Source organism: Anabrus simplex, chromosome 1 (genome assembly GCF_040414725.1).
Source record: "Anabrus simplex isolate iqAnaSimp1 chromosome 1, ASM4041472v1, whole genome shotgun sequence".
Taxonomy (NCBI): domain Eukaryota; kingdom Metazoa; phylum Arthropoda; class Insecta; order Orthoptera; family Tettigoniidae; genus Anabrus; species Anabrus simplex.
Genome location: NC_090265.1, coordinates 703,170,910 through 703,198,209, shown reverse-complemented (window position 1 = coordinate 703,198,209; position 27,300 = coordinate 703,170,910). Strand labels below are relative to the sequence as shown.

The 27,300-nt window shown below is 42.0% G+C and overlaps 2 protein-coding genes across 2 annotated transcripts in view; one reads left to right on the top strand and one right to left on the bottom strand.

The window, feature by feature from the left end:
* The window catches only part of LOC136857363 (serine/threonine-protein kinase PLK1-like), a 692,893-nt gene that overhangs the window by 299,395 nt on the left and 366,198 nt on the right, over positions 1-27,300 (top strand). The window lies entirely within an intron of this gene.
* Positions 1-27,300, bottom strand: part of LOC136872240 (uncharacterized) — a 63,694-nt gene that overhangs the window by 36,352 nt on the left and 42 nt on the right. Inside the window, exon 2 of the mRNA XM_067146067.2 lies at positions 23,951-24,030. Coding sequence (XP_067002168.2) covers positions 23,951-24,025 — 75 coding nt within the window. The 5' untranslated portion in view covers positions 24,026-24,030. The remainder of the gene's footprint in view (positions 1-23,950; positions 24,031-27,300) is intronic.

Genomic DNA, 27,300 nt, shown 5'->3' with positions numbered 1-27,300 from the left:
CAATGTTCTCTCACCCATGGGTAACTAATGCAGATAGTAAGCTCAAATTATTATGGTTATAATTATTATTTTATGATTATTATGATAGTATGCATAGCTGTGAAGTGTTACATCCATTTAGTACTAATATTATTATTACATCATGTGTACATACGATATGATCGCGTTGTTTGTGAGGTTATATCATGAAACAGGCACTGTATATAGACATTTATATCAGTTCAGTTAATGTAAATACCTGTAAATTAATATTATAATTTATTCTTTCCTGTATATATAAATTGTAATCCATAATTGTGAAACACACTCACGAGAACAATTGAGGACTCAGCTAAGGGCCCCAGTCGCCAACACGCTGCCAAGTTCTGAGCTCTTCATCATCACGAGCAGATGGTTGCTTATCCAGGGAAATTTTATTCCAGCCACCCCTAACATGGAGAACAGACGCTACATGGTGGGTTTCAGTGTCATTCCTTCCACTGAGGGACTGTCTCCCTCCTCAAGGGATTCACCCGCCCGAAGCCGTATATCCCTTTAAGTGGTCGAGTTATTTACCACCACCCAACACTGAGTGTTGAGACGCTGGCTGTACGGTCTACTCCATTACCGTAGCAGGATGAAATTGACCTAAATATATTCAACATATTCAAGCAAATACGACTGGACGTTAATGACGTGCCCTTTGATCCAGGATTGCAGTGGTAACAGAAATAGGTTTCAGACCCACTCGTGAAATGACAAATTAAGATGAACAAGCGGGTAACGGGTTACTTAGAAGGGATTTTCACGAATTAAAACAGGAAAATAATTGTATTAAATTAGCTGTATTTAAATGTCTCTATATACCACTGTATGTATTAAGAATGCAAAATCAGAAGGGCAAGAAAGCTGTACACCCACAGCTATAGCAAAACATTAGAATTATTTTGCTGTGTTACCGTAACTCAAGGGTTAATCAGTTATTTAAAATAGCTTTGTCAGTTGCAGTTGGTTTCTACATCTACATAAATAAAGTTGAAGGGGATCCGATGTATCTAATTTCGTTCATTTTGCCCATTTTTCAGATATTTATCCGTTTTAGGTCAACTCAAGACCGTATCCGTGGATTTTAGCTTTCGTGTCTCTTTGTCCGTCTGTCCGTCTCTTCCACCATCACGGCGAAACGGCTGGATATATCTCGACCAAACTTTATATTTAGAGTAAAATCATCCAGGAGCAGGGGATATGCATATGACATAAAATCACAGAACAGACTGGGGTTTTATAGGAAGACGAAAGCAGGTTTTTTTTCCAATTTTCTCTTATACCATTAATTTTCTGTAAAATCTGTAGACTATATGTGAAACGTACCTTCATTTAAACAACTTCTGTTATGTAACATAGTTCCGCTTACTCTTCAAAAGACGGAAACAATCACTATTTTCTGCGGATTTCATGCTCCATTGAGTGGCCGTTAACGAACCTACCGGTTACCATGGTAACATCTCTTGGCTGCTTGCCATCAGGGAAGTAATGTAATAACGTTTATGCTTTACGATGCTGAATCTTAATGAGGCTCATTATAGTTCAAATTTCATTATGATACAGGTTCTCCACCAATCACAGTTCAGATTTTCTTTATGATGAAGGTTCTCCATCAATCACAGATCAGATTTTCTTTATGATACAACTGTTTGACCAATAGCATCGCACCTGCGCTCGACGCACTAGCTTCACGCTTGTTTCCAAAATCAAATATGTCGGATACACATATTGGCATCAATGCACCGTCTACTTCCAATATTCCACAACCACACGGCACATTCCCGCAAATTCACTTCACCAACTGTACAATAAACAATTTGTAATTGAAATAAAGCTAGGTCATGATAATCTTCTATCAAAGCTTTGAAAACGTATGACATTGTCAAGGTCTTTGATCCGCTCACGGAAAATCAATAACCCAGCGCATGCGCTCTGTGCTCTGTTCAGTGAACTGAACTGTCAAGTGATATCTCGACAGAAATTTATGAATATTTATAAAATAGAGTTATAATTATCGTCGAGCGTAAACAGTCGTATGCAACTCGCCTATAATGGTAATTATAGGCTTGTTGCATAATGTACTATTTCGTCATCATTCCTGTAAACTCGTGGTTGTTCGTTGGGTAGAAGGCAAGAGAGACGCCAAGCTGCCATTCTGCGATGTATTTTTCTCTTTATGATGAAAACTCCCCATCCTCATTGTGAATGGCATTAGGTATGTGAGCCTACCGTTGTAGTAGAAATTCCCGAATTCGATTGTGAACAGCAGTAGGAAACGTGGCCTGGCATTATCATCAAAACTTCCCAACGAGCACCGTACTTCGGAAGCAAGGTATGCGGTCGTCCCCGCGGTTTTTATCGGATAACGCTACGAGACATGCAATTTAATATAATCTTTCTCACTGCGTGTATAGGAATTTACGTAGAAATCCATATACAATATACAGGGTCTTTTTTTTTTTTAGCTCGCTCCGCAGCACCACTCAGAGCACGGCACGGCTGGCGCAATGACACTCCGTTGCTAGCCGGTATAATGCGCGCTTTTCCTCCCCACTACTCACGGCAATTCACACTTATAGAGAACATTTCTAGTGAAACTATTAGTTTAAAACCTATCCGGCAATACATTTGTTGTTCAAAATGTTGTCCTTCAGCTGTCAAGCACACCTGACACCTCGTAAATAGGTTTGCAGACACTCGGCGAATCTCAGCCCGTGTGATGTTCGAAATAACTTGTGTAATGTTCTCTTGTAGTGCTTCTCTTGTGTGAGGGTTGTTCACATACACTTTTCCCTTCAGCATCCCCCAAAGGTAATAATTACAGAGATTTAAATCAGGAGATCTAGGGGGGATAATTAACCACACGATCTTCGAAAACCTCCCGTACCGGTACTACCTTCATAGATCGATTAGCAGTGTGTGCCGTCGCATTATCTTCCGTGAAGTAACCATTACTCCTTTCTTTTTCCGTCAGCACTTGAAAGAATGGTCTGAGAATGAGGTCTATATATCGATCATCATTTATTGTTTCTCGGAAAAATATAGGCTCTATAATTCTGCGAGCACTTATTGCGCACAAAACCCCCATCTTTACATCATGAAGTAGACAGGCATGCAGCTGGTGGGGATTTTCTGCACACCAGTAACGGTTGTTTTGATCATTTACATAGCCACTTAAGTGTAGCCATGCTTCATCACTATAAAATAAAAGTTCTGGGTCAACATACCCACTGTGAACTTACTGACTGAAGCAACCAGTTACAATACCGAACCCTAGCGAAACTGTCAGGTCCTCTTAAATATTGGGCAAGGGTGGGTTTATGCGGTTTTGCTTTTGACAGTTTTGTTGCTTTGTGGGCGGAAGATAATGAATGACACATTAGCTTGTACGGCGAGACGCGATAGGGATTTTGTTGGAGTTCTTTCCCAGAGAGCTCCTATTTCATCAAGCTTTTCTTGTGTTAAACGGTTCGTCTACTGGGTCATTTCTTGTTAAGAATGGACCCGGTGGTGCGCGACTTCTTTACTAATTTATGTATCGTACTCCTATGGGGAGGAAGGATGCCAGGAAATTTGCGAATGAATCGAAAGCGGCATTCTGTATAAGAAGAATGCTTCGAATAGCTCAATACAATGAATACACGCTGTTCTATTGTATACATCACTCGTTAAACACATGATTACTTTAGTACTCTTACAGAAACAACGCTATTTTAAAGCGCACACATGGAACACGCTACCAATACCATAGATGTTAAACTAAACTATTGCTGTGAAGCAATCGTTATCGCTACCGTACTGCATTAAGGTCATCTTAGCCGGTCATGAAGCAATATATCTCTCGGCAAATAAGTCACCCGGCCGCGCTATCGCCTTCCGTGCATGTTCCCCTGATACACGGAGCGAGCTAGGAAAAAGACCCTGTATATAGAATACCATAGCGAAAGCACGGGTACATTTGACAGTCAGTTAGTTATATATGTGTTTTTTATGTGTTATGGTATATCAATTTAAAATAAATCTACAATTCTACTACACTTTATTCATTCATATTTTACTGTTACCTCTATGCAAATGCGATTTTTAGTTTCACGTTAATATTGTATCTTTTGATGAATGAACTCACACTATCTGACTTCCTTCAGAACACTATAAAAAGCTCATTCAAACATTTATAAACGCTCAAAAATGCTAAATTTTAGGCTTCAACACGCAAAAATATTACCAACCGTTCATATAGACTACGGTATATATACCGCGTACTTTTTGTTGTCTACAAATGTTTTGCCTCCTACCCTCCACCCTTTTAATTCCCAACCGCCGCTACTGCGTAGCAAAAGCAAACAAGTCTTTGTACGACTCATCAGTAAAGCATTTGTGCAGGAGGCGACGTCACCCACAGAAGAGTATTCTCGTTGCAAGCAAAGCAAAGCAAAGCAAAGTCACCTCCGTACAGGCCATGAAACCGGGCGAGTTGGCCGTGCGCGTAGAGGCGCGCGGCTGTGAGCTTGCATCCGGGAGATCGTAGGTTCGAGCCCCACGATCGGCAGCCCTGAAGATGGTTTTCCGTGGTTTCCCATTTTCACACCAGGCAAATGCTGGGACTGTACCTTAATTAAGGCCACGGCCGCTTCCTTCCAACTCCTAGGCCTTTCCTGTCCTATCGTCGCCGTAAGACCTATCTGTGTCGGTGCGACGTAAAGCAACTAGCAAAAAAAAGAAAAACCCCACAGGCCATGATTGCCCTTGGAGGAGTGGAAGGTAAAGGCTTCCACCATTGTTAACCACGGCACGTGATGGGGTAGTGGTTAGCTCTACGTCCGGCCGCCTTTGCCCTCAGGAATTAACCTGGTACTCATTTTTGGTGTAGGCTGAGTGAACCTCAGGGCCATATGCACTTCCGGAAGTGGAAATCTCGTTTCTTAAGTTTTACGACTTCCTGACGGAGATTCGAACCCACGTCCTTCCGGGCGAGCCGAGCACGCCTTTACCTCCTCGGCCAGGCAGCCCCTCATAACATTAATCAGAGAAAAAAATGGAAGGGATCCGACACGTCGAAAAATTAAGGTATCGGCCAAAGAAAGACAAAGGCCACGAAGGGTGTGAATATAAAAGACTCTGTAGGCCTTGGGAACCTAATACCGTCGGGGTCGGAAGTGACCAAGAGTTGAACAATGGAGGTCGGATAGGATAGGCCTGGCACAAGTAAGTAGAAACAATGTCAGGACACAAAAGGGCCCCGTGGTCGCCAACTCACGCTCTCAAGTTAAGAGCCCCGGGGGCTTTTATGTTCTTGTATAACAATAAGTTTCACAGGTTTTTACCGAAAGGAATGATTATTGAAAATGAACGTAATAAGCGAGAAATCAAGCCTGTATTTATTATGTTAAAATTACGTTAAATTGAATATTTTTTAAATTTCTTCTGATATAAGGTGAGAGGGGTACACTTTATGTAGCTTTTTAAGGGAGTGTTTAGATTTTCTGGGACATGCATGTGGAATGTCGGTTCGATGAAAGCCTCGATACGGCCTGTATTTTATATCACGAAGGAAGTGCTCTGAATAACTGGAAATAATATTAAGGTTCGTTTTTTGGAAGCTTGATGTGTCGGACTTGTTTCTAAGGAAACGTACAAACTTATTATTGCCATAAAAACGTATTAATGTATGAGGAAAGGGCAGCTTGTAATACATGCGATACACAGTAATCACTCTTCATTGAGCGTGCTTCACCATCTGCAGGTTTGTGGTAGTATCACTCCAACAGTATTTGATATCCTTAAAGGAATATGTGTCCGGAATAGAATGCGAGAGCAGTGGTTTGATAGTCCATCTCAACAATCCTCCGGTAGGAAACAATATAATAACTCAGTACTTTTTTTTCTTACGACCTTATTCCTTAGTGTAACATAATTTTAAGATCTGGTAGAAAACAATGGGATTGGGAGAAGCCTTCGTTCTGCTCTATAGTCACAATCAACACCAATGCACTGCAGAACCATACTACTGTATTGTTGAACAGGTGGCTTACTGTGCGGTCCGCATTCAGTTAATATAAGAATGGTTTTCACTATTCCCCGTTCACCCAGCACGCGTCCGAAAGGATTTCGGGGGCGATCAAACGTGCTGACTCTCTGGATGGTTGCCACGGGTGATGGCGGGGAGGGGCCATCACTACGGGGAAGCCTGCTGCGATCGCAGTTGGTACTCCCTCACTGTAGTTGTTAATATCGTCGGGGTGACAGCCGTAGTAGACACGAGATCACCGCTCCTCAGAACAGGGTTTTTCTCTGTTTGGGGATTCAGTCCCGAGTGTCGGAAGCGACTGAAACTTCGAGGATATTAGCAAATACGCGCGGTGAGGTGCGCGTCCGAAAGGATTCCGGGGGCGACAAAGCGCATCGATTTACTGGATGGTCGCCACGGGTGATGGCGGGGAGGGGCCACCACCTCTACGAAAGCTTCCTGCGTTAGGTCAAGGAAGCAAGACACCCTCATCGTATTAGGTGATGCCCAAGGGGTGACAGCCGAACTCCAGACGAGGTCAAGGACTGTTCTTCTGTTTTGAGGATCAGTCTGCGACCGAGTGGCGGGGACAACTCAAGCCTCGGAGGCATCAGCAAAGCGCGCGCGTCCGAAAGGAGACAAAGCGCACTACATCCTCGAATCTCTGAATGGTAGCCACCATTGCGACTTGCTGCATTAGTCAGTGAAGACTGAACGATTTCTCCTTGGTTGATTGGTTCTGTGCTCATAACCTACTTCCTTTGGCTGCGAGCCCGCTAGTATCTTCCAGTTTCCTCCTAACATCCAAATTGGCGTTCGAAAACATTCTGAAGAAGAAAAAACACCTCTGAATCTCTAGGTCATCTCCACGGGTAAGGGCGTGGACCACCTTCACAATGAAGACAGATAACAGAGTACCTTTCTTTAATAGCTTCCAGTTAGATCTGCTGAAAGGTGTTGTGTAAAATATTTCTTCAATGCTTTTCTCTGCTCTAGTGGTAGGTTTCAGACTCTGTTCCGGTGTATTCTGGTACCCCTGCATCCCTGCTTTGATCACACTACAAAAATGAAATTGCAATCATCTTCCGAAAAAAGCAAAGAAAAGGTGCCTGACGACTCTTAGGTGACACACCCGGTATACAGCTCAGTAAGTAGAGTTCCCTAAAATAACAAGTCATTTGGAGAAGCACATTTTCAGTCCAAACACCCGATGTATCGGCAACCCCTCTGCTTTATTTGTGCAGCGGGACGTTTACTCTAAAGGAGAAGCCTCCAGTAATGGGCTAATATTTTGTTACTGTGCAGAATCATTTTATATAATTTTATTTACAACATGCGTATATTTACAACAACCATCCTCTCATTCCTCACAAAAACATTATACGGCTTATAGCACCTTCTCGCACCCGCGACAACAGGAAGGGAGTGACAATTTCACTTGCTGCGCTAATCCTTTACACAAGAACTTCTCTGTTATCAGGTAAAGTTGTGTAGATTGTCACGTCTGTAATCCTGCAAATCCGTACACTAATAGCGTATCCACCACCTCGTAATTACTCCATTCAATAACAAACGTCATGCAACGAGAATACTCTTCTGTGGGTGACGTCGCCTCCTGCACAAATGCTTTACTGATGAGTCGTACAAAGACTTGTTTGCTTTTGCTACGCAGTAGCGGCGGTTGGGAATTAAAAGGGTGGAGGGTAGGAGGCAAAACATTTGTAGACAACAAAACGTACGCGGTATATAGCCGTATGGGGAGGGGGGCATCAAAATTAAAAATTAAAAAATAGCTACAAAATTGCAAGTTTTTTATGCTCTCCGTGTGACTTTCTGTCTACTTAAGTGCGGTAATACTAGTTTTTTGACATGTTGATTCACTACTATACAATAAAACTTTCACCAAAAGAACAATAATTACACATGTGTTACAATTAAACAGAAGTACTGTGTGATTATACATTTAAAAAGTCATTTAGTATTTGACTACACACTAAGAAAGTGACAGACACATTAACTGAGTGAGACTTCAAACTGACAATGCACGCAGCAAGCGGGTAAATCATACCTATGTCCATGACTTGGCGAAAATATACCCCTGCTACCCTTCTTCGGAGCATATGCTACACATTGCTCCGCGGGACTTCAGTACTTTCTGTGGCGTTGTACACATCAGTCAGCCGCGACGAACGACCTTTTGTGCGTATTTCCTCTAAGTATTTTTCTTAATAATTAAAGAAATTAAAGGAACTCTACCATTGCCGGTCCCAAGTCCGGGGCCTCATCTCGCAAGTGATGAGGAAGGAGGAGTAACACCTCCTTAAAAAGCTTGGGTCCATCTGGGTCCGGATGGTAGTACCCTGTAAGGGCCTCTGCCTAGGTTTACTAGGTGAAACCTGGTCGACCGTCTCAAAGGGGGAAGTTGAGTTTCAGATTTCCCAACGGCGGAGAGAGTGGAAGAGCTGCCTCCAGGACTCACAATCTTGATTGAATTTTCATGGTCTTCGGGCCACTCTAGAAATAACTTTCATCAGTCATAGAAGTGTGTCAAAGTCCTTAATGGCAACTTTGGTGGAGACCATCAGTATGGTGCAGTTGGCAGATGAAGCACTCTATCTTTCTGGGAGTTAATGCATATAGGAACAAAACGCGTCTGTTCTCCAGGTCAACCCGTGACAAGCCGGCCATAAAATCATACCGTCACATCTTTATGGAAATGTTGTCTCATGGAATCGGAACCACTGAAAACGACGTGCGTTGGTAGGCCCAGTAGCGCGAAAAGTATGCAAGGGTTACCGTCGCACGGGCGGCGACGGCTAAACAAGCAAACATCACTGAACGTCGGAACTATGTCTGGTCGAAACAGCGAATTGGCCACAGCACTTGAAAGAAGGCATATAGACATCTGTGCGGTGCAGGAAACGCGATGGAGTAGAGAAAAGTCATGCGACATTGGGTGTGGATACAAACTCATATACAACGGAACCCGAAGAACAACTAATTGTGTTGGCATTATTATATCAGCAAAATTTGATGGTTCTGTCTCTGAGGTGCAACGTTACGATGATTGTTTGATGAAAATCGTATATGTTGCGGACAGAAGGAAGATCCATTTTTTCAGTGTCTACGCTCCACAAACCGGCCTAGATGTGGAAATCAAAGATGCCTTCTGGGAACTACTTGATGAGAAGAATGCTGGCACCAGAAGACTACCTTATCGTTGCCGGTGATCTGAATGGACACCTCGGACAGAGGAAAGAAGACTACACTGCCCATGGTGGCCATGGATATGGAGAGAAGAACGACGACGGCCAACGAATTCTCGATTATGCAGAAACTCATGATTTGATAATCACAAACACCTGGTTCAAAACTCGTGATACTCATCTAATCACGTACTACAGCGGCTCCAATGCAACTCTGATTGACTACATCCTTGTGGGACGACGTAATTTCAAATATGTTCTAGATAAAGTTGTTCCTTACGAAGCCGTCGCGATGCAACATCGACCAGTCATCTGTAAGCTACGGAAAAAGTCACCAAGAGCCGAATACCTACCCAGAAATGGAACTAAAAGAATCAAATGGCGGTGCTTCAAGGAGAAGGAGGCCGATGTTATCACAAAAATTACAGTGCCATCAATCACTACAGTTGAAGAGAGCTGAACTAAACTGAAAGACGCCGTTCATGAAGCCGCACACTCTACTTTTGGAACAACTAAACCAGGACGACGAAGGATTGACAAAGACACGTGGCTTTGGAATGGCGATGTTAAAGATTCAGTGCGGAAGAAGAAACAGCTGTAACGTGAGTTTCTTTCAGAAAGAAACACCATCTCCTTGGAATGCCTACAAAGAAGCCCGTAGTGAGGCGAAGAAGGTCATTGCCGTAACAAAAGCAAACCGATATGCAGACCTATATGCAAAACTTGGCATGCGTGAAGGCGAGCGACACATTTACCGGCTACTCAAATCGAGGCACCGCAAAACGGAAGACATCCAACATTTATACGGCATCAATGACGAAACAGGTGAGATGCTGGTCGACTGGAAGAAAGCGCGAGAACGCTGGTGGAGCTATTTTGAGAAACTTTCAACCGTAGGATTTCCCCACCCACCAATCTCAATCACCTCCGCTATTGAAGGTCCACTGAAGGAAATTTACGTCACTGTAGTTCAGGCTGCTCTGAAGGAAATGCAACCAGGGAAAGCCACCGGCCCCGATGATGTTCTGGCAGAGTTCTGTTGCTCTCAACGGTGGGATGCGGCAGTATGGCTAACACAGTTTTTCAACCAGATTATCAAAGGAGGTCAAATGCCATCAGATTAGCGACGGAGCATTGCCGTACCAATCTTCAAGAAGATGGGAACTCCTGACGATTGTTGTAGTTATCGCCGGATCAGACTTCTGAGCCACGCGATGAAGGTCTCAGAACGTATTCTCGACAAAAGGATTCGCGAGATAGCCAAACTTACAACGAACCAAGAAGTTGAAGATTTGTTTAGTTAATCTATTAGAGTCCATACTGAGAAGATGACCGTAAAAATTTATCTTTTTCCGCATAGTATCCGAGAGTTTTTTCAGTTTTATTGTAGAGTGTTTCATTTTTGATATATATCATCTTAGAATCCTGATTTTTGGTCTCACGATCTTTCTTAAAATTTTACTTTCTTTTAGCTCGAGTTTCTCCACCTAGTCTTTGAAACTAATGTTTAGTGTTTCTGCTGCGTATAGTGGTTCTAGTTTAATCATTGTTTTATAATGTTTAATTTTGGACCCCCATGAAAGTGATTTTTGTTGTATATATTCTTGTTAGTTGGAAGGCCAGAGCCAGTTTATTTTTCCAGAATTACATTACTATGCATTCCACAGCATTGCTTCTAACCATTCTCCATACAAATTCTTTTACGGTTTCAATCTTTTGTTCCTGGACTTTGAGATATTTATGTGGGTGTTTGTTGCTATCGTTCTTGTTTTTACGAAGGAGATTTGAAGGCCTATTTTTGCTGCTTGTTTCTCTAGGTATTATTTATTTATTTATTTATTTTTATTTAGGCCTATTTATTTATGTATTTCTCCGTTACGGTCTTCTAGCGACCAGGTGCCAATTTCAATGCTTCATCCTTTGTTGTTCCATCTTCTTCCTCAACTACTCCTTTATCATCTCACTATGTCTCCTTTTCCTAATCTCGAACGATTTTGAGCGTGTTTTCTTTCCCTGCCTGCCTTGGAATCCCTCCATTCTGAACATTTTCTTTCTAAAAGTCTCTCTCTTGTTGCTTCTTCTTCTTCCTGTATTGCTTCTTTCCAATTCTTTCTTAGCTTCATGAATCCAGGTTGTTATTGACTTCTTGTTCCAAATATGTTTGAAGATCTGTTCGGTTAACCTGTTCTCATCCATTCTGTATAAATGTCCAAAACATGTCAATTGCCACTTCCGTATTGCTTCTGTTATGTTTTCTATGTTCCGCTATATTTCATCATTACTTCTTCATTTCCAGATTTCTGCAGTTCATAGCGGACCGAGTACTTTCCGTATCTTTTCTTTCCATTACTTCCAATTTATTCAGATTGTAATGCAGGATTCAATCGCGTACAGGGGTTATTATTATTATGATTATTATTATTATATCTAGGATTGACATTACAAACAACAGCTAGAGTCTACAGAGCCCACATGAAGTGTTGAGCAACAGTGGCAACCAAAGCCATGTACGATATTAAAACAATCATAAAACGTTCACTGGGAATCGCTATGAGATTATTTGAGGTGAAAATAGCCCCCGTCGCCACATATGGGCTGGAAATCATCTTTAGCTGATGTCGTTGTCTTTTTGTTCTCCAAAAACCTCTTCATCTTCTCGGTGTGGCTTTTCTTGCGACCTTGTGACAAGGTTTTGTTGGTGGTAGTGCTCGAAAGCAGTGATTGTCGACTAATTTTCTGAACTTAGATCTGTCTAACACAGTGTCATCTCTGGTGCCTATTTCGTGAAGATCTTTTCCAACTTCAAGCAGCGAATTGTTTTTAACTTTCATTGGTACGGCAAGGTTCAGAATTGTTTTGGTCAATCTCTGATTACTCGTTCTGCCTCCGTGGCTCAGGCGGCAGCGCGCCGGTCTCTCACCGCTGGGTACCATGGTTCAAATCCCGATCACTCCATGTGAGATTTGTGCTGGACAAAGCGGAGGCGGGACAGGTTTTTCTCCGGGTACTGCGGTTTTCCCTATCATCTTTCATTCCAGCAACACTCTAACAGTATCATTTCATCTGTCATTCATTAATCATTGCACCAGAGGAATGCTACATGCTTCGGCAGCCGGCACAATTCCTACCCTCACCGCTAGATGGGGGCTTCATTCATTCCATTCCTGACCCAGTCCAATGACTGGAAACAGGCTGTGGATTTTCATTTTCTGATTACTCATTCTGATAATATGTCCGTAATATTTCAAACGTATTTTCCTTAATGTGTCTGAGACTTTCTCTGAGTGTTGGTATTATAAGTCATGTGACTCCTTTATCATCTAGATCCCCCCTGTGCAGACTGGTCCAAAAATGTTTCTTAAGATTTTTCCTTCTTCCTTTCTTTCTTTTCTACGTCTGCCTTAATTTTGCATTTCGGATTATTGTTTTCCTCCGTTTCGGCCATCTATGGACAATGTTTGACAATCTTTGCGGTATTTTTTAGCCTTCTCTGTCTTCACTCTCTGCTAGTATTTCACTTTATCCTACTTCCTTCTTCTGCTCTTCTGTATAGGATCTTTCTTTTCTCACCAGTGTTTCCTCAAACTCCTCGAAACCACGGAACTTTCTGACGAGTTCTCTAAATCGATTTGTGTCTATGATATAATCTTCTGGATCTCCCTGTCTTCATCAAGTCTTCCCTCACTTCTAGAAACCATTTCAGCTCTATCTTGTTTTCCTGAAGAATTCAAAGATTCTCTTTGTTAGTCTGTTACTGTCCATCCTCAACAAGTCTCCATAGAACTGTAACCTTCTCTTTCTCATCAGTTTAACCACTCCATCAGTTCTTTGATACAATTCTTCGTTAGATTTGAGTCACCTCATTAATTTAATACTTTTTTTTTGCTAGTTGTTTTACGTCGCACCGACACACATAGGTCTTACGGCGACGATGGGACAGGAAAGGGCTAGGAGTGGGAAGGAAGCGGCCGTGGCCTTAATTAAGGTACAGCCCCAGCATTTGCCTGGTGTGAAAATGGGAAACCACGGAAAACCATTTTCAGGGCTGCCGACAGTGGGGTTCGAACCTACTATCTCCCGAATACCGGATACTGGCCGCACTTAAACGACTGAAGCTATTGAGCTCGGTAAATTTAATACTAGGACCTAACATTTTTCATAGTGTTGGGACTGACCTTTTTATATGTTGATTTGTACAATTTTTCTTGTATCTGTTGGTATTTGCATTATTGAAGTGATTTTTTGTGTGTCCCGCTCAGCTGCTCTGTTGGACGCCGTTTACAGTGGGCTGGAGGGAATGTTGGACTTGTCTCAGCAACAATGGTCGATTGTAGATTTGAACTTGAGCTACTATTTTTCACTTATCGGTTAGTTAGCAATGATCGCCGCGCGCAGTGTGTACCTGAACTTCTTAAGTATTTGATATAAATATGGTTAATAAATTAGTATTAATTGTCTTCCGCATATGTTTTACAAAATGAGCTACCAGAGAGATGATGTTTTACCAGCAAACAAACACATAGCATTTTTCTTCCTCTTTTTCGGATAATTTCAAATCCACTTCTACCAGTCATATCGAATGTTTTTGCTACATACAGCCATTCAGGTTTAACAACAATACCTAGATTCCTCAATTTAGCCTCATAAGACGTAAGCATTTTTTTGTAGGTGTTTCTCGTTACATGAAAGGCCATTTCTCGTCGGCATTCTTTTCCGACCCATTCCCTTGTAATGTTTCCCCCGAATACTTAAAGCTATTAACTCTCCTTATATTTTTCGTTTCCTAACTTCAACAGCTGAGGAACCTCTTTATTGTTGGTCATCTTTTGGTGCTCACAGCATCCTTCCTATGTACTTCGAGAAGTCTTTGACTTGGCATGTTATTCAAGAGCCGGGCAGTCGTCTTACATGGTATCACTTTCAGAAACTTGAAGAGCAGTCTATTCTTGCAGACTATATCATAGGTTGCTGTCAGATCAATAAAAGCCACCGATTGTATCTTGACCAGGAAATAAATATGTCTGGTCACCTGTTCGCTAAATATTGGACTTCCTCAGGATTCTGTTCTTGCTCCAATTTTATTTAGCGTATGCAGTATATTATCTCAGATATGCCTGCCACACTTTCAAGAAAATTTGGTTATGCTGATAACTGAGCAATTGCTACCGGAGATACAATATTCGAGAAATCCGAGATGACCCTGACGGACGTGCTTAGAGAGTTGATACAGTACTTTAAGTTGTGGAGACTTACACCTAATGCCAACAAAACAGAAGTATGTTGTTTCCAACTAAACAACAAGATGGATAATAAACAATTGCAGGTGTACACTGGAAATCAATTATTGAAACATAATAGATTCTCTAAATATCTAGGAGTCACCTCAGATAGAACACTCTCCTTTAGACAACACCTTCATAACATCCAATCCAAAGTAAGAACTAATGTAATTCAAAAAATTATGTGGTACAACTTGGGGTTCAACGGCAACTTAACTTCGATGCACAGCTCTGGGACTTGTGTTTACGGCCGCCGAGTACTGTGCTCCACAGCAACCTCATAGACACGCCGCTCAACACCATGATGCATCTCATCACCGGCGCAAAAACGTAAAAACGCTCTCCTTAGGGAGTTCAAGAAAGTAATGAATAATCCCCAGTTACCAATACATGGCGATATTACTGATGTCCATCTGAATCCCTAACGTCCCGAAATTCACCAACGAGAACTACAATAGAAATGAAGAATACCAATAAAATAATAATAATAATAATAATAATAATAATAATAATAATCGTATGGCCTCAGCTACCGTTTGCAGATATTTCGATTTGACGCCATCTGGCTGTCTGCTCGTCAATTTCGACGTTCCGTTTTACTCTAGGTCCGCTAGATGGCAGACAGAGTAAAGCGGATCTCTCTTGGGCGTCTATGGCTGAGATTTAATTAATTTTGTCGGGTAAATACCAAATGTATCATTAGAGATCTTTTACATGCCGACATCGTACGACAAGGAGTGTCGAATGGACTTTTTTCCGCCCTTCAAAAATCCGGCTACCTCTGCCAGGTTTGAACCCGCTATCTTGGGATCCGGAGGCCGACACTCTACCACGCATCCACAGAGGCAGCTGAAGGGTAACAAATTCAATATAACTAAAGAATGGCAGGGAAAACAAGATACGAGGCCTCAGTCAACTCTGCCACAAATTGGTTCATCGCTGCCACCTGGATTTGAGCTTCCTCGTAAAACCTGGTCTACGCTTAACAGAATACGATCGGGCCATGGTACCTGCGCAGATTTCTACTGCAAATGGAAAATAATTCCTAAACCTAACTGCGACTGTGTTGCCTCTAAGCAGACCACCAAACGTATTATCACCGAGTGTCCAAAAAGAAAATACAATGGCGACATCAGAGATTTTGCTTGTGCGTTTCCAGACAATTAGTTATATAAACAACCTAGACAAAAATATATAGTTTGCTTTCAAAAATCATGTACGTATGTATTGTATCTATAAATCCATACCCTAAATAAATAATGTTGGTCATGTACGTAGTCTTTTAAATAGGTAAAATATAGGCCTACTAGTAACTAAGCCTCACTTTAAATAACTTATATCTTATGTTGTCAGTGATGCAATAAGCTAAAGTAGTAAAGAGTGTTGTAATCAGGAAACCAGAAGTCTAGACGTGAGTTGTGGGCGAAACTACATAATGTCTGCGACACAACCTGCACCGTGACCCCAACAACCTTAACAGGCGCTCGAATAAGGAGAAGATCGTTCCTTACGCCCTCACCCGCAAGGAAACAAACTTTCTCGAAGTTAACACCCGATTTACTTCATGCAGAGTAACGAAAATAACTCTTCGACTATAATAATCAAGAACACTAAATCATCAATCACCTATGATCTGCATTTAGAGCTTGTGATAGACCGAGCTCGATAGCTGCAGTCGCTTAAGTGCGGCCAGTATCCAGTAATCGGGAGATAGTGGGTTCGAGCCCCACTGTCGGTAGCCCTGAAGATGGTTTTCCGTGGTTTCCCATTTTCACACCAGGCAAATGCCGGGCCTGTACCTTAATTAAGGCCGCGGCCGCTTCCTTCCAATTCCTAGGCCTTTCCTATCCCATCGTCGCCATAAAACATATATGTGTCAGTGCGACGTAAAGCAAACAGAAAAAAAAAGAAAGAAAAAAAGATGTTTACCAAGCTTTTTCTGAAATGAGTTCAAAGAATCTGGAATCTTTTCGAACATGTCCCTTGGTAAACTATTTCAATCCCTAATTCCTCTTCCTATAAACGAATATTTGCCGCAGTGTCTGCTCTTGAATTCGAGCTTTATTATTATCTTTCCTACTTTTAAACTTATTCGTTTACTATATTCCTTAATTCGTTTACCGTCCACGGTTGGCTTTTCCCTTGGACTCAGTGAGGGATCCCACCTCTACCACCTCAAAGGCAGTGTCTTTGAGTGTGAGACGTTGGGTCGGGGGATACAACTGGTGAGGAGGACCAGTACATCGCCCAGGCTACCTCACCTGCTATGCTGAACAGGAGCCTTGTGGATGGATGGGTATATTTGAAAGAATAGTCAAGGACGAGGGAATGAAGCGGCCCTGGCCGTAAGCTAGGTACCGTCCCAGCATTTGCCTGGAGAAGTGGGAAACCTAGGAAAACCACTTCTAGGATGACTGAGGTGGGAATCGAACCCCCATCTACTCAGTTGACCTCCCGAGGCTGAGTCCTCATATCACTTTTAAAATTTCCTGGCAGAGCTGGGAATCGAACCCGGGTCTCTGGGGGTGGGAGTTAATCACACTAACCACTGCACCACAGAGGCAGACATACTACTATACTACAGCTGAAATGAAATAGCGTATGGCTTTTAGTGCCGGGATGTGTCCGAGGACTTCGGCTCGCCAGGTGCATGTCTTTTGATTTGACTCCCTAGAGGGCGCGTCGTGATGAGGACGAACTGATGATGACGACGACACATACACCCAGTCACCGTACCAGGGGATTTAACCAATTATGGTTACAATTCCAGACCCTGCCGGGAATCGAACCCGGAAACCCTGTGACCAAAGGCCGGCACGCTACTCATTTAGCCAAGGAGCCGGATACTACTACTACTACTACTACTACTACTACTACTACTACTACTACTACTAATAATAATAATAATAATAATAATAATTTCGTGTGCTTTATTCTTGCCTGGTGCAGCTCTTGTAGTGCAGACCCTCCGACAAGGGTGGACAGCATCTCCCGTATATGGAACTGCGTGTAATTGTAGTGGAAGATATTGTTGTCTGTGAATTACAGGGATGCTGGGGGGCAGTACAGTGACTCAGTCCCCGCGCCAGAGGAATGAACCATTTAAGGCTAAAATCTCCGGCCCGGCCGAGAATCGAACCCGGGCCCTCGGAGCAGACCATTCAGCCAAGGAGCCTATTCGTCTCCTAATGTCATTCAATGCCATCTCTCCACTAACAGCTCGGAACATACCGCATAGTCGATCACCTCGTCTCGTTACTCCCAAATCTACCCAGCCCGAAGTTTGTAAACCTAACATTTCTGTAATACTACTCTTTTTTTCGGAAGTCCCTCAGAACGTCAGTTTAGGGGTAGTGCAAACATTTCAGTCAGCAGTGGTTTCTGCCACTCCCGGAAGTCCGGGTTCGATTCTTCGCTCTGCCATGAAGCTTCAAAATTGATACGAGGGCTGGAACGGCGTCCGCTCAGCCTCGGGAGGTCAACTAAGTAGAGAGGGGTTTCTCGAATCCCTCCTTAGCCATCCTCGAAGTGGTTTTCCGTGGTTTCCCACTTCTTCTCCAGGCAAATATCGGGACGGTACTTAAGGCTACGGCCGCTTCTTTCCCTCTTCCTTGTCTATCCCTTCCAATCCCTCACAAGGCCCTTGTTTAGCATAGCAGATGGGGCCACCTGGGCGAGGTACTGGCCCTCTTCTCCAGTTGTATCGCCGTTTCAAAGTCTCACGCTCCAGGACACTGCTCTTGAGGCGGTAGAGGTGGGATCCCTCGCTGAGTTCGAGGGAAAACCGACGCTGGAGGGTAAACCGATTAAGAAAGAAAGAAAGAAAGGAAGAAAGAAAGAAAGAAAGAAAGAAAGAATCTAACATTGCTTACTTTCCATCCATCCATCCATCCATCCATCCATCCATCCATCGATGGTACGCTTGCGACATATATCGACTCCTATGTCAATAATCTGGCCAAACGTACGTAGCTAAATGTGGTAAGGTGAAGTGGACTGGCTATTAAATGGAGTGACACAACTCTTGCGGAGTGGTGCATAATTACGAAGAGAAAGCAATTGACTTGTGTAATTTCTTCTGAGTAGCTCGCGCTGACCGCCTTTGGTCCATGATCGGACTGTTTTATGATAGACTACCCCCACTACAGTAGTTCACCACCGCTGAACTGGTGCTCAGTAAAGCGGATATGAGTCTTGACCAGCACACTCCACCATGTGATACGCTCTCATCATCAAGGAGTTGAATAGAGTTCTCCAGTGCATCGACTGTTCTTGTCGGTTAATGAGATAGGGCCAGAATCCGGAAAGTGGCTCCATTTTTCAAGCTTCGTTACTCAGATAACGATCGCTTTGTAAAGATCACTTCTTGGTTTGTGATATCATCAACAACAACCAAAATTATTAATAATACAATTGCTTTTCCTTCAACGTGACTACATCTTCTATGCGCCCGAAATTATTCCTTAAGGGACCAACGAGTCTCTCGCAGCAAACTCCATCAAATGCTAATCGGTTGCGAGGGACTGATTCCACAACCTATCCCATCGTCGCCATAAGACCTATCTGTGTCTGTGCGACGTGAACAAAAATTCCACAACCTCAAGTTTACAAGACGGTCTTCTACGCGATAGAAAATAGTCCCTGCAAAGTAAATTTCTTGTATGTAATATGACAAATAAAAAAACATTTTACACAAGGAATCGGACAACAAACAAGAAAACAACTTTGTAATAAGTACATAAAAAAATAAACACACGGACAACAAATTATGGGCAATAACAAGCAGAGAATACATAATAGGTATGTGGACAGCAAATAAATAACCGAACACACCGGGCGAGTTGGCCGTGAGGTTAGGAGCGCGCAGCTGTGAACCTGTCTCCAGGAGATAGTGGGTTCGAACCCCAGCCCTGAAGATGGTTTTCAGTGGTTTCCCATTTTCACACCAGACAAATGCTGGGGATGAACCTTAATTAAGGCCACGGCCGCTACCTTCCCACTCCTAGGCCTTTCCCATCCCATCGTGGCCATTAGCCCTATCTGTGTCGGTGCGGCGTAAAGAAAATTGTAAAACAAAGAACAGGAAATAAATAAATAAATAAATAAATAAATAAATAAATAAATAAATAAATAAATAAATAAATAAATAAATAAATAAATAAATACGGTAAATAAATAAATAATCTTCAAGAACCCAAAGCTGAAGCACTACAACTCAGTAGTAAGACCCTCTGTACTCTACGCCTCTGAGTGTCTCTTGATGATTCGAAAGGGCCTACTCAGGAAAGAGAGGAAGATCTTGAGAAGGATACTAGGACCCATAAGAGAGGAGGATGGTACCTACAGGATCAGACACAACAACGAGCTCTACGAACATCAGGAAGACATAGTCACATGTATGAGGAAAAGGTGACTGACTTTCTACGGGCACATGAACCGCCTGAAACCCTGCAGGCTCACCAGCAGAATCCTCAAGGTGATAAGTAGGGGAAAGGCTTCTAAAACCAAGTGGATCACCTCAGTAAAATGAGACCTAGAGGAATTACAGATCCCATTAGAGACCGCAGAGAACCGATCTCAGTACCGGCAGGTCATCCTACAGGGAGTCTTCCCACTGTTCCTCACAAGCAGAAAGAGTACAGGGATCACCAGACCTAAGTGGATGGATGGAAGGAAGCAGGCACACAGCCAGGAAATAAAAGTGTACTGGGCCAAGAAAAAGTAGAAGAAGACCATAGCTAAGAGTTAAGACGAGACCCGTGGTCCCTAGTAGGCCAAAAGGAACCGACAATAAATAAATAAATAAATAAATAAATAAATAAATAAATTAATTAATTAAATAAATAAATAAACCGTGCGCAGTGGGTAAGATCATGTATAATAGTGCTGCGTCTTATGTCGGCTTATACAGAAGAACTGTACTTCGTTTGTGACTTTCGAGGAATAATAGCGGTTTAACTTTTGGTGCTAAAAATGTGTTCGTGTTATCTTGTGATTTTGTTATTTTATAATAGTGTTTTTTTGGGGTAATATTTAATATGAATTTTGTGCCATAAATGACCGCCATCTTGATAATTGTAACAATTATTCCATAGGTAACACTACGTAGAGGTCATTCCGTATATCTGAATAACACTTTTGACCTAACTGCCCCCATTTTGTTTTCCTTTGTCATTACTTCCATAGAAACCACGAATAACATATTATGCACTATTCTTTATATTCTCGGTGTTACCTAAGTCACATAGCCCGCCACTATTATCAGCCATCTTTAAGACTGGCAATGCGACACTTCTCTACTGGACAGCATACTGCATTATTACCTGGTCAGTTCGCGTGGGGGTTTAGTTCCGAATTAAGTACGAGCTAAGCAAAACCTTGCGTGAGACACTGGGGTGGGACTCTCAACCCCGACATGGCGCGTCCCAATATCTAATAGGGGAAGTTTTCTGTAGATATACAGGACAGGTGCAAATAAGACCTAGTCAAGTAAGCACTCGCGGAATCAAACTGTGGTCAACGGCTTCGATGGCAGAAAAGGACTTAATGTCTCAATGGCAGAGAGGGCGGAAGAACCAAAAATGAAATCCACTTCGCATCTGACTTGGATCGAACGGCAAAGTGGTCAGCGTCTGTTTACGGCTGCACAAATTACGTTCCAGGAACTAGCAATCCCTGGTTTTAAACTCCCAGTGGAAACACTGAACTAATCCTTGATTACAAGCAATTATGATTCGTGAGAGTAATTACAGAATTACCCCAGATGGTAACAGATCCACCCGTCCAAGGACTGCAACCAGGTTTTCGGATTCTGAGGGACCTGGGCTACCACGATCACAGAGAAAGTCGGAGTTCTCTGGCAAACTACCATCAAAGAAACCCACATACATCGCGACCTTCAACATTAACACATTACTACAACCAGGCAAACTAGGCACCTTAACATCAGATCTAGATCGACAAAGGATACAGATACTAGCTCTTCAGGAAACACTCCTTACAGGTGAAAGCACACTAGACTGTGGTAATTACCGTATTTTCAAACGTAAAACAGACAGACGAATAGGAAGAGGTGGCACCTCTCTTTTGGGTTTGGCGTTTGTAGTTCACCAAAGCATAGTTGATTCGATAAAAGAAGTCACTCCCATAAGTACAATGTGCGAAAAAAATACATACTAATTAATGTACATGCTCCCATGAACATTGAAAATAAGGACTTGCAGAAGGTAGAACTCTGATCTAAACTCGAAAAAATCTTGGCAACAGTCCCCAGAGAAGACACAAAGATATTACTAGGTGATTTCAATGCACAGATTAGTAGGGGAAAATACCAAAAGACCGTAGGTAAATACTTAGCTCATAAATTCACCAAAAAGAATGGAATGAGACTTATTGAACTGTGCCAACAGAACAACCTGATGATAATGTCCACCTCTCTGAGGAAGCATCCTCGAAAACAGAAGACCTGGAGATCACCTTTACAATCTCTTGGAGAATATCAGATCGACCATGTGGCCATTACACATCATTTACAGCAAGAAATTCATGATTTGCAAGTTCGAAGAGGAGCTAATATTGATTCTGATCACTATTCAGTGCGTATCAAAGTGAAATTTACCCCTAAAAGAATCCACTGCAAGAAATCTCATCTTCAGAAGTTTGACACGAAAAACTAACATAAAAGAAGAATGGGAAAAGGAAAAGGCGGACACCTGGCAACAGTTCCATGAAAAGATCATTACGAGAGCTAAAGAGACGATTCCATTGAAGAAATACCCATTGTGGGACTCTGCATGTGAAGAAGCACTGGAAAAGCGAAAGAGAGCTTTCCAGAAATATAACTGTAAGAAGTCACTTGAGACTCACCAACACTATCTTCAGACAAGAAAGGAAGGGTCAAAAGTAATCAGACAAACGAAGAGGAGATACACGAAGGACCAATTGAAATCTATAGAAAAAGATTTCCAATATCACAATATGCGAGACTTCTACAGGATTTTCGCAAAAAGAATCCGAGGATACTACCCACAGAATTATGCTTCCGAAAACAAGACGGAAAACTCGCGCTGTCTAACCAGGATAATTGTAAGGAGTTGGCTATTTCTCTGAATTACTCAATTGCTAGGAGCCAAAATTATGATGGCCCAAAGAAACCCCTGTACACGTAAACCCTGAATCCCTACCAAAGAAGAAATTCAGAGACACATCTTCAGACTAAAAAATACCAGGGCGTCTGGAGAAGATGGCATAGGTGCAGAACTCTTGAAGAACATAGGCCCAAATACACTTGAGGAGCTCATACTGATAATCATAGACATCTGAAAAAAATAAAAGCTACCTGATAAATGGAAATGCGCACTTACCCAACCGTTACACAAGAAAGGTGAGGGATTTCCCTCGTTCAAGTCACCTACAAGATTCTCTCCGCGCGTCTTATTCAAAGAGTACAAGAACAGCTTGAACACAAAATTGGAGAATATCAAGCCGGTTTCCGATCTGGGCGTTCCTGTTTGAACAAATTTTTAACTTGGAGACGATATTGAAATATAGAGCAACCCGAAGCTCTCCGATTATTTGTAGTTTCGTCGACTTCAAAAAAGCGTACGATTCGGTCGATCGACAGTCTCTCTTTAACATCTTATAAAATCTTAAGGGCAATTTTTTGACCAGTCTGTACAGGGGGAATTTGGATGATAAGGAAATCTCATGATAGTGATTTCCGCCAGAACTAAGCAGGTATGGATGTATATATATGATTGTATTCTTGTTTTATGGCCAGTGGCTGCATTAAAACATTATTATTAACATTATTATATTATAATATCTCAGATACATTTCGGAAAAGACGTTTGAAATTTTATGGACATATTCCCAGAACGAGTAATCAGAGATTGGCCAATATAATTCTGAACCTTGCCCTATCAATGAAAGTAAGAAATAAACTGGCTGCTCGAAGTTCGAAAAGATCTTCAGAAAATATGCATCACAAATGACACTGTGTTAAACAGATCTAAGTTCAGAAGATTAGTCGACAATCACCGCTTTAAACATCATCCAAGCTCTACCACCAACAAAACCTGGTCATAAGATCGCAGGAAAAGCCACAGCGAGAAGATGAACATATTTTGGAAGAAGAAAAACGCAACGGCATCAGCTAAATAATCTCAATCGCGCTCCTTATAATAATAATAATAATAATAATAATAATAATAATAATAATAATAATAATAATAATAATAATAATAATAATAATAATAATAATAATAATAATAATAATAATAATAATAATAATAATAATATTACGTTAGAATCTGTAAATCTCTCTAATTAGTATACAGAATAAAAGGAACACACACCCTACCGGTTAATTTATGACGATTTTTTAATTCTAAAGACAAGGAACTTGTAGGTATTTAAGCGAATTGTTCACTTACATGTCCGTTGAATGAAGTTACCACCTGCAGGAGCAGAAGGATCAACAGGGCCCTGTAATTTTCTTTGGTCAGCATCTTCACTGGAAGGAGAAGAGAGGGACGAACAGTATTACAACAGAACAATACTACGACACTCCCTCCCTTCCAATCTTCCTATACCCCACGAGGCCCCTGTTCAGCATAGCAAGTGAGGCCACCTAGGCGAGGTACTGGTCCTCCTCCTCAGTTGTATCCCCGACCCAAAGTCTCACGTTCCAGGATACTGCCTTTGAGACGGTAGAGGTGGGATCCCTCGCTGAGTCCGAGGGAAAAACCAACCCTAGAGCGTAGACGTATAATGAAATGAAAATAAATATTTTATGTAGGCCTAATATTTAATATGACATTCTTACGCAGTATTTTGTTAAACTAATGTATTAATTACCTTTAATATTGTATTGTTACAGGTCTAAAAGATAGCGGATAGCTCTAAGATACCTTTAGGTAAAATAGAGTTTCCCTTCTCGGAGAAACAATAACAAATACTACTACTACTAATAATAATAATAGCAAAGTCATCTCCACACAGGCTATGAAGGCCCTTGTAGAGGTGGAAGGTAAAGGTTTCCACTATCCGTAACCTCGGCACTTGGTGGCGTAGAGTGGTTAGCTGTACTCCCGGCCGCCTTTGCCACCAGGAATGAACTTGGTACTCGTTTTTGGTCTAGGCTGAGCGAACCTCAGGGCCATGTGCCACTCCAAAGTGGAAATCTCGTGTCTTAAATTTTTCGACTTCCTGAGCACCACTTTACAGCCTCGGCCAGTCAGCCCTAAATAAATATTTAGTAAATTATATAACAAAAAATCACAATCAAAACAAGGCAAAATCACACGAATAAGAAACGGACCGCCAACACCGATCGCAAAAAAATGAAAAGAAGCCCATTCCGAAAAAATGAAGTAATACTGGGCTGATCGAAAGAAGAAGAATATGAAATGAATTATGCTTAACGTGATCCAGATAGACCCTAACAAGTATTATATATATACATACCTACAGATTCTCTGCTGTTGTTTCACATTTTAACTCATTTCTTATGGTTGTTAAGAGGGTTGCCTATTCAAGGTCGTAAAGGAGTGCTTTCATGCGGGAAGTTCGTGGGGAAGCCGAGATGTTTAGAGGCGAAATGGATTCACGTTACATTTAGACCCCGTGTGGGTTGGGGTGGTAGAATAACACCCACTGTATCCCCTGTCTATCGTAAGAGACGATTAAAAGGGCCCCAGGGGCTGTGAACATTGGAGCTTGGGTTGGTGACAACAGGGCACTTAGCTGAGTCCTGGCATTACTTCCACTTACTTGTGCTAGGCTTCTCACTTTCATCTATCCTATCCGACCTTCCTTGGTCAACGTTTGTTCTTTCCCGACCCCGACGCTATTAGGTATGCGAGGGCTAGGGAGTCTTTCATTTTTACGCCCTTCGTGGCCCTTGCCTTTCTTTGGCCGATACCTTCATTTTTTGAAGTGTCGGATCCTTTCCCTTTTTTCCCTCTGATTAGTGTTATATAAGGGATGGTTGACCAGTTGTACTTCCTCTTAAAACAGTAACCACCACCCCCACCACCACCACCACCACCACCACCACCACCATAAAATATGTTTTTCATTTAATATGTCTCTATGAATGCAGTATTGTTTACGTTTTAAAAATAAATTAAATGCTTTCATTAAAAAAAGCACTCTTTCGTTAAACATCCTGCAATCCGACAGATCCATGGCAAGGTCCGTTCCCATATGTGTCGGACTAGAGATACTCTACATTATTATTATTATTATTATTATTATTATTATTATTATTATTATTATTATTATTCGCAGTTGCTATCAACAGTATTATGTAGGAAGGAAATCTGCTGCCGGACGAAACTATCTTTATACCGATCTGTTTTCTGATCAACTTTGCTGTAAGGGCGAGAAAACTGGGCGGATTCAGGATATGTTGTTCATAAGTTAGAAGTAACAGAGATGAAGCTAGCGGAAATGATCGCTGGTACAAACAGGTGGGAACCATGGCAGGAGGGGAGAATGAGGAGATAATGGCTAAGTTAGGAACGAACTCGATTGACGATGCTGTCATAAACCGGCTTCGGTGGTGGGTCATGTGAGGCGAATAGAGGAGGGTCGGTTACCTAGGAGAATAATGGACTCTGCCATGGAGGGTCAGAGAAGTAGAGGGAGACGAAGACAACGAACGGTTAGACTCGGTTTCTAATATATAAAGATGAAATGTATAGAACTAAACGAGGCCACGTAACTAGTTACAAATAGAGGAATATGGTGGCGTTTAGGAAGTCCACAGAAGCTTGCAGGCTGAACGCATAATATAGGCATACTAGTTTTTAATGAAGATGCATTATTATTATTAATATTATTATTATTATTATTATTATTATTATTATTATTATTAATAATAATAATAATAATAATAATAATAATAATAATAATAATAATAGACAGGAAGTTTAAACAAACTTACTAAAGCAAATAATTAATAATAATTTCGTGTGGCTATTTCTAGCCGGGCGCAGCCCTTGTAAGGCAGGCCCTACGATGATCGGGGGTGGCATCTGCCATGTGTAGATAACTGAGTGTTATTGTGGTGGAGGATAGTGTTATGTGTGGTGTGTGATTTGCAGGGATGTTTTTTTTTTTTTTTTTTTTTTTTTTGCTAGGGGCTTTACGTCGCACCGACACAGTTAGGTCTTATGGCGACGATGGGATAGGAAAGGCCTAGGAGTTGGAAGGAAGCGGCCGTGGCCTTAATTAAGGTACAACCCCAGCATTTGCCTGGTGTGAAAATGGGAAACCACGGAAAACCATTTTCAGGGCTGCCGATAGTGGGATTCGAACCTACTATCTCCCGGATGCAAGCTCACAGCCGCGCGCCTCTACGCGCACGGCCAACTCGCCCGGTTGCAGGGATGTTGGGGACAGCACAAACACCCAGCCCCCGAGCCATTGGAATTAATCAATGAAGGTTAAAATCCCCGACCCGGCCGGGAATCGAACTCGGGACCCTCTGAGCCGAAGGCCAGTACGTTGACCATTCAGACAACGAATCGGATCCTAAAGCAAATAACAGTTATACTTTGCCCGTACACTATTTCTGTTATCAGATTTGCATAAACAGTAGGGTCCCGGACTATTGGAACTCCTAAAACTTATGTTACCCTTGCTACACTACGGAAGAGCGGGTAGACGACAGTTCCTCCCAGGTAAGTGATTTGCATTCTAACCTATTACTGCCTAAACATGCGATTATTATTATTATTATTACATGAGTAGCCTATAACGTTCCTCTTGAGCGCTA